The following is an 8444-nucleotide window of genomic DNA, read 5'->3' as shown; positions in this document are numbered from 1 at the left end:
GTTTTATATCTGGGTTCTCAGTTCTGTTCCACTGGTCAATGGCTCTATTTTTGTGCCAGTACCAAGCTGTTTTGATTACAACAGCCTTATAATAAAGTTTGAAGTCTGGTAAGTTGATACCTCCCATTTTGTTTTTATTGCCTAGTATTGTTTTTGCTAGATAGCAAGGGATTCTGAGTCTTCTAGGGATGAAATTGGGTGCCACTGCGGTTCATCCCCACAATGGGCTTTCAGAGAGGATCATGGCACATCTGCATGTGCAGTAAGACTCAGGTCACATAACTCCCAACTCCATCAAAGTGGTTCCCTGATGACATCTGGACCATGGGGAGATCCTATCCAGACACTATAAAACAAGACCCAGACCATAACCAAGCTTTCTCTTTTGCTATGACTATGGGTCCGATCATCATCTGTGGCATATATATCTTGCTCTGTAAATCTATAGCTTTACTCTATAATCCTATCTTTCTCTCCTCAATAAACTTCATTTCTGTGCTTGCCTTACTTTGGTGTGTATGGTCATTCTTTGGCTATGAGCACATCAAGAACCGACATTTTTCGCACTATAAACTGACACTTTCACTCATTTCCCCATGGGATATATTAACTTAAATAATAAGTGGCAGAAAACTAGAGTCGTACTCAATTTATTAGGTTTCAGTCTGAGACCGACTGATTTTTTGTATTCCTGTGGTATTAGCTGTAATGTCTCCTCTTTCATTTGTGATTTTATTGAATTTTTTCTTTTTTTCTTTAGTCCAACTGAAGGTTTGTTGATTAAGCTTATCTTTTAAAAAACCCAACTCAGGTTTCAGTCTGAAACCGTGGGTTCTTGGTGTGCCCATGGTTGAAGAATGACCAGACATGCCAAAGTTAGGCAAGCACGAAAATGAGGTTTATTGAGGAGAAAATGATAGGATTGTAGGGCAAGAGCAAGATGTAGGTTTACAGAGCATGGTACATATGCCATGGATGACAACTGGATCCATTGTCACAGCAGGGCCAGCAAAAGGAAGGGCGAAGAGAGAGCTTGGCTATGGTCTGTGTCCTATTTTATAGTGTCCAGATAGGGACCTCCCTTGTGGTTCAGAGGTCACCATGGAACCACTTTGATTAGACAGTCTGGAGCCACATGACCTGAACCTTAACTAAGCAGATGGGTTCTAGGTCACTTTCCAGACTTTATGGTACCCATGTGACTTGGCCCATGGGCTAGAGAGTCCTCTGAATTCTTTCGCAGCTGGCATGCCAAGTTCTAATTGTCAGATTCATAGGGTATTCCCTCCTCCCCCAGGTATGGAGAATCAGGGTTTGGTAGGACCAAGATGGGGACAACAGCACCCACTTTTGTCCCTGGGAAACCCAGAATCCTTCACTATGTTCCTAACATTCCCCACTCTCTATTCTAAAGGCCCAAATCATTGGGTAGGGGTGCTGACTCATCTGGCTGCTTCATGCTTAGTAAGGGGTGATGATTTCCTATTAGGGTGGCCTCTTACAGGTTTTCCAGGGATCTCTCCAGGGGACGTCAGTATATGGTCTCAGTAGATTGTTGTAGTTGTAGGTGAGGAGGTAGGTGCCAGGGCTGGCAGAGAATGTAGGACCATATGCCACTTCATGGCTTCTAGACAGGATGAAATAAATTTAGTTAGAAAATTTATGAGGATCGGTCCCAATATAAGAATTCCCAGAATGTAGAGTAATAGGGTGACTAGGGGAATTATTAAGGACCTCCACCAGGGTCTAGAGGTCTCTTCTTGTGTCTGGAGATTGGAAGTAGACTCTAGGATGGCATCGGTGTTGTCCCGAACCCATCCAGACCGAACAAATGTCCCAAACTACCGCAGGGATATTTGCGGTATCCCTGTTGATCTTAGCCCAAGACCTCTGATTCTGTTAAGAGGCCTATGAGTCTGGGTTCCTCCTGAGGGTAGAAAGAAAACTGTGTTCTCAGTTTAGAAAGTAAGTCACGTCCTAGCAGTTGATGGGGAAAGTAATTACCAGAAATGAATGTTCAATGGTCACATACTCCCACAAGCAAAGTAGAGTAAAGAATTGTTTGGTAGGGACCCCAGAGATTCCAGTGACCACACAAGATTGAGTGCTCAGTTTCCCGTAGTAGGCGAGGAGGACAGAGTAGGCAGCTCCAGTATCAAGAAGGAAATTTACTGGCCTACCTGCCACCAGGAAGGTTACCCTTGGCTCCAGTTCAGTGATTGTTATCTGCCAGGGGGCTGATGGAGTGGGCTGCTTTATTGTCATTCCATGATCCGGTCTGAGGACTGACTCCCCTCCTGGGATAACCCCATAGGACAGGGTGCAGTCCAGTGACCTGTTTGATGGCCCTGATAAGGGGCCTTGGGTGGCCTGTTTTATTGGGGCAGTTCTTGGCCCAATGCCCTTCCTGTCAGCAGATGCAGCACTGGAGATTCTTTGGTGTAGGCTTTGGCTGTTGGTCCAAATGTGGGTGCTAATGCTGCCATTAAGTGGGCATGCCTAGCCTCCTTCCTCCACTCCTTCTCTTGAGCCTGAGACTCAAGCTCAGAAGTTCTGTTATAGATAACAGAATTAGCAGCAGCCACCATGTCATCCAGGGAGGTGGTAGTGTCCTGGACAAGCTTCTTAAGGTTTTTCCTAATACCTGGTTCTGCTTGGGTCAAGAATTTGTCTTTTAATATCACGTGCCCCTCATAGGAGTTAACATGGAGAGTGGCGTATTTCTCTATTGGCTCCCTGAGCCGATCGAGGAAGACTAGGGGTTTTTCCTCAGGCCCCTGGGCTATGGCAGGAACTTTGGAATAGTTGACCGCCTTTTGCCTGGCAGCCTTGAGGCCAGCCTGGATACATACTAGAAAATGTTTTCTCTCCCACTTCTCTTCTGAGGAATTATTATTCCACCCTGAGTCAGTCATGGGCATTGCTGTCAGTCCCGGAATCCCTCACTATCTACCTAACACTCATAGTTTCATTCTATTCTTTCTGTTGTTCTTTTTTACTGTTTCTCTAGTCTCTTATTTATTTCAGGTCTGATCTTTATTATATCCTTCTTTCTTTCTCTTATTCTTTTCTATTGTTTTTCTAGTCTATTTTGGGTCTGATCTTTATTATATCCTTCCTTCTACTAACTTTGGTCTTAGTTTATTCTTGTGTTTCTAATCCCTTGAGGTTGTTTGTTTGTGATCTTTCTTCTTTTTTAATATAGGCATTTAATATTATAAACTTTCCTGTTAGAATTGGTTTTGCTATGTCCCATAATTTTTGGTGCATTGTGTTTTATTTTTGTCTCAAGATATTCTAAATTTTTCATTTTAACTTCTTCTTTGGCTCATTGGTTGTCTAGAAGAATGTTGTTTAATGTCCGCATATTTATGAATTTTATAAAATTCCTCATTATTGATTTCTAGTTTTATACCATTGTGGTTAGAGAAGATACTTGATATTATTTCACTCTTAAATTTGTTATAACTTAGATTGTGGTCTACTGGCATCCCCACAAATATTTCTTTCCCATTTTATTTTTAAAAGCATATTCTGCATCTAGAGATTTCCAATGGATAGATTGTGAATGAGGTAGGGGAATTAAGATTTATTTTTTCTAGGGTAATTTTCAGTATACTCTTCGGACTCATTTATTCTTTGTCTCTGGCATCAGGAATTTGGGGACTGCTCGTCCATTATGGTTTAATTTCTTAGTCTTGTAAATCAGCTTGGAATAACACTCCCCAACTCCCACGTATCACTGGAATTTCTTGCCTGTTTCCTAGTGCCACTTAGCTCCTCCATCTTGCTCTTCAGTTTAATGCTTCCTGAAATCTGGAAGGGAGATGTGTCTGAGTTGGTGGCAATAAAGGCCAGAGTGTAACTTGGATTTTCTGACTCCTGGTATGGCACATATTTTCCTAGAGCATCAGATAAAGAAGAGAAAATTGTGAAGAAAGAGAGAGGTAGTGAGGAAGGGCTAAGTCAAAAAGGCAAAAACTGAATGCTTAATTTGAATGCTTTATTCAATGGTTAATTTGTAAGCCTTTGTGATTGAGAGTAAATTTTTTTGTATTTAGAAAAATGTTTGGAAAAATTTTAATGTTTTAAAAATATTAGAAAAATGATTAGGAAAATCATTATGGCAAATAATTTGGATAATGGAACAGAATTCAAGTATAAACTGTCATTTATGTTTTCTCTGTCCTGTTAACCCCATTAAGCCTGTCATAGTGACATTACAAAAAAGGTAACAAAATGCACATAGACAAACACAGATCACACACACAGATGATAGGAATATGAAATTCTATTTAGACAGAGTTGGGGCTTTTATACAAAGAAGTTCTACACATTTTAAACAAATGGAATTAATGGAACATTTTAGTTTACACTTTTATCTCCTGGAGAAGTGGGAGAGATAGGAAAATGAATTTTATCAAACAGGGAGACCACAGGGTCATTCCTGTAGACATAGGTCATCATTGCTGATGTTCCTGGGAAATCTGGGGCTCAACTCAGGACATATCAGTCAGTACAAGAGACGTAGATGAACCCCAATATGATAGTAAATTGACGTTGTCTACATTCCTTGTTTCTGTAAATAATAGTAGGAGTGTTGTTATAAATGTTTGCTGAAGATTTATTCCCATGTATTTCTAGGAATAGATTGAGCTAAAAAAGATTAATTAATACTTGTATCAATATTGGGCTGTAAGTGTAACAGAATGAAGTTGTGCTATACAAAAACCATGACTAGTATAGGATTAGGAAAAAATAAAATGGAGATAAGAAATTCTTTTATAATTTGTCATTTTGCACTCAGTAGTCCTTTAGTTCTTTGAGATAGATGCGACCCTTTTGATCATCTCTTTGAAAGCTTGTATCACTTGCTTGTTCCTCAGAGTGTAAATGAAGGGATTTATTACTGGGGCAACTGAAGTCATGAGCACTGACACCATCTTATTCGTAGCGACCCCTTCTTTTGCAGATGGTTTAATATAGATGAAGATGCAGCTTTCATATGTGATAGAAACCACAATTAGATGAGAAGAACAGGTGGAAAAAGCCTTTTTCCTTTGCTGGGCAGAAGGGAATCTGAGAATGGTCCTGATGATGTATGTGTAGGACATAATCACACATACCAAGGTGAAAATGAGCGTCAATCCTGCCAGGACCAAGACAAATTGCTCTATAAACTGTGTATCTGAGCAAGTAATCTTCAGGATGGGGGCAGCATCACAGCCAAAGTGATCTATGACATTGGAATCACAAATCTCAAGATCAAAGCCCATAATACAGTGTGGGAGGACAATGATCAGTGCTAACATGTAGCAGCCAATAAGGAACTTGATGCAAACTCTGTTGTTCATGATGGTCATGTAATGCAGGGGCTTGCAGATGGCTACATAACGGTCATAGGACATGGCTGTCAGGAGAAAAAACTCAGTCACACCCAGGACAACAACAAAAAATAATTGAGTCGCACAAGGATTATAGGTCATTGTGTTGTCCCCAGTGGCAAGGGTATACAGGTATCTGAGAATGCAGACAGCGGTAAAAGACAATTCTAAAAAAGAAAAATTCTGGAGAAAGAAGTACATGGGAGTTTTAAGGCAGGGGTCTACAAATGTGAGTGTGATGATGGTCAGGTTCCCAACAACACTCAGCAGGTAGGTGATGAACAAAAAGACAAAAAGCAGAATCTGTAGATTTGGGTCATCTGTTAGTCTCACAACGATGTATGTGGTTAACACTGTATAATTTTTTATCACTGACCTCTGACTTCTTCATGTTCTGTGGGTAAAACAAGGCAGAAATTGGACATAAGTGGGGACCAAATAAATTATTAGCAGCAACAGAGTGAAAATGCCAGGCAAACCAATATTATTTTATTTGATAATGTGATTGCAGTGGTAGCTTGTCCTACTCTGAGATTCATACAATAGCATGGCCAGAAGAGCCAGTATTAAAAATTCTTATCATTATCTTTATAAGAAGTTTATGGTACAGGAACTCCTAGATCAAACAAATAGTCAAAGCCCCCCAGAGCACAACCTGTAAAGGAAACACTTTCAAGCTACATCATTCACGTAAAAACAAAAACAAAAACACTATCGTGAATCATGTAGCGTAGCTGAGGAGTAGCACTACATATTGGATTGGGACATATACTCAGGAGCTTGACTGTTTGGGTTCAAGTTGTGATTCATTCAGCAAGTGACTTTAGGCAAGTTATTGAGCTCTGTGCCTCCATTTCTTCATATGTAAACTGTGGAGAATAATTGAAACTTACATCCTAGGGTTGTTAAAGGAATAAATGAATTAATACATTTACACCACTTAGTAAACATCTAAATAATCACTATATAAGGGTTTGCTTATATTATTTTTATTACACACAAAGTTTTAAAATTAATGGTAATAACCCATCTGGTCATAAATTCTACATATCTTGTTTCAGTGCAATGCGGCTAGAGTTGATTGCTGATTATAAAGATGCGAAGTTTCTAAAACTTCTCTTCTTAGTTTCTGCATTTTCTTCCAACTCCAAGCCAAATATAATAATTTAAAGTAACTACTACCTTTCTGCTTTCCTCACTTTCAAAACTGCAGGCACATGGAAGGATGTCATTCTCCTGCCTCAATCCCTTCAACAGCCTCCTTCTGTGCTTGGAATAAAACCCAAACTCCCTACATTGGCCTGCAAATTCCCACATGATCTGGCCTTGCCCATCTTCTCCAACCTCAGCTTTTCCTCTCAGTCAGCATGTCCCAGTTACAGTGGCCTTTTTCAGTCCCTCCAACGTCACATATGCCTATTCTTTGTAATTTTTTAGATCTCACCATAACTGTGACCTCCTCAGAGAGGTCCCACCTAGCTATGCTCTCCAAACAAGCCTTCTACAAACTCAGGGTTTTCAGTATTACATTCTGTTTTTCTTATGGCATTCCTTTACTCTTTGCATTTGCGTATTTTCTTTTTGGCTTGTTAATTTTTGTCCATACTAGACCACATGGCCCATTAAAAACAGGAGCCACATTTGTTTTGTTCACTACTTTCAACGTACTGTGTGTGTACTGAATGTGTCTGGCACTCAGTAGAAGTTAAATACATATTTGTTAATAAGTACGCCTGAGCATTTTATATGTGAAAATCAACTGGCTGATTACACTTTATCTGAAACACATTCATTTGGAAGGCTTGCATCATGCATCCATTTCTATTTAGTCACTTATCTCCAATAAGGTTTTTAAACTTATTGAAGCTATTTGTGGCATCAGTAAGGTAAAAAAAAAATCATTTTGGACAGTGCATCCCGTAAACTGACACCAGGCTGGTTTGGCTGGGTATGAGAGTAAATCAAGACTTATAATTTTCACATTATTATAGTTTAATGTGTACAATTGGTTTGTGGAAATGAGAGGCTAGAAGATTAAATTCCATTGGGTTTGTCTCACCCCTTGATCCTCTTTACCCCTAATTTTCCTCTAGGAGGTTGGATGAGGCTGCTGGAAGGTTAATTCCTGGGTAAGCAAAGTGCAATTTCCTAGGTCATTTTGTTGATGGTGGTGGTGAAGGTTTGGGGCTTTGAAGTCAGTCAGATCAGGTGCTAATAATAATGGCTCTGTAGTATTCTACTTCCTTCAGTTTCATCATTCATAACATGCTGATATTATTATCTCCCTTGTTGAATTGCACTGAGGATTAAATAAGGCTAAATATAAAACTCTTAGCACAGTTTCAGGTACATTATCATAAATATCACATAAGGGCTAGATACTTTTACTTGAACAGGAGTTGTTCCTGCCATGGTGCTTGATATTCTTCCCTCTTGGGTTAAGCAAAATTTGGTTCCCTTTCCACTTTTTCCTTCACTGCAACTGTAGTTCTGCTCTTTTTATTATCTCTCCATGATTTCCAGAAAGTTTTCTACTTACTTTGATATTAAATTCAAAATTATAAGGACTTCCTGAATCTCACAAGTAGTATTTCCTTGGCAAATTTATCATTCATCATTAATAGAGCTCTTACTGGCTGTAATACACTGTGTGTTCTCTTCTAATCTATTTAGTATTTCTCATTTAGTCTTTGCAATTTGTAGAATAGCATCATTACAGAATTTATTTATTTACCTACCTCTCCTTGAACTCACTCCTCACCTGCACCCAGACTTCAAATTCTCTTCTGGGCTGTCTGGGTGTCTTGACCTTTCTGAACATTGTGCCAATTCAGAATAACTCCATTCAAGCTGCCCTACTAATTTAACCAAGTCTTTTATACCCTACTTCTGTTCCCTTGTCTCTTTCTCTGTAAACAGAAGCAACTCAGCCTTGGTAGATCTCAGTCCTCTTTACATAAAATTATTGTCTATAGATTATGAACAGATTGATACAATCCTAAATGCAGCCAATATTATCAACTATATTTTGTTTAATCCCCTAATTTTGAGGTTGAGAAC

The 8444-nt window shown here is 39.3% G+C and overlaps 1 protein-coding gene across 1 annotated transcript; it reads right to left on the bottom strand.

Annotated features, from left to right (window-relative positions):
- Positions 1-4814: 4814 nt before the first annotated feature.
- Positions 4815-8205, bottom strand: LOC105815248 (olfactory receptor 6C2-like). The gene is made up of 2 exons (XM_012650398.1): positions 8123-8205; positions 4815-5769 (listed from the first exon to the last, which is right to left on the bottom strand). Exons 1-2 carry the CDS (start codon positions 8203-8205, stop codon positions 4815-4817), a joined length of 1038 nt encoding a protein of 345 aa, XP_012505852.1.
- Between the last annotated feature and the right edge of the window lie 239 nt (positions 8206-8444).

This window comes from Propithecus coquereli, unplaced genomic scaffold (genome assembly GCF_000956105.1).
Source record: "Propithecus coquereli isolate 6110/MARCELLA unplaced genomic scaffold, Pcoq_1.0 Scaffold111, whole genome shotgun sequence".
NCBI classification, from domain to species: Eukaryota; Metazoa; Chordata; class Mammalia; order Primates; family Indriidae; genus Propithecus; species Propithecus coquereli.
Note: the sequence above shows the minus strand (reverse complement) of the source record. Positions and strands in the feature narration are given on the sequence as shown.

Bases quoted from the DNA above. Each gene is read 5' to 3' on its own strand.
- LOC105815248 (XM_012650398.1), bottom strand. From the start codon at position 8,205: ATGTTCAGAAAGGTCAAGACACCCAGACAGCCCAGAAGAGAATTTGAA. The intron at 5,770-8,122 runs GTAGGTAAATAA...CAGAACATGAAG, and splicing joins AGGAGTGAGTTCAAGGAGAG to AAGTCAGAGGTCAGTGATAA.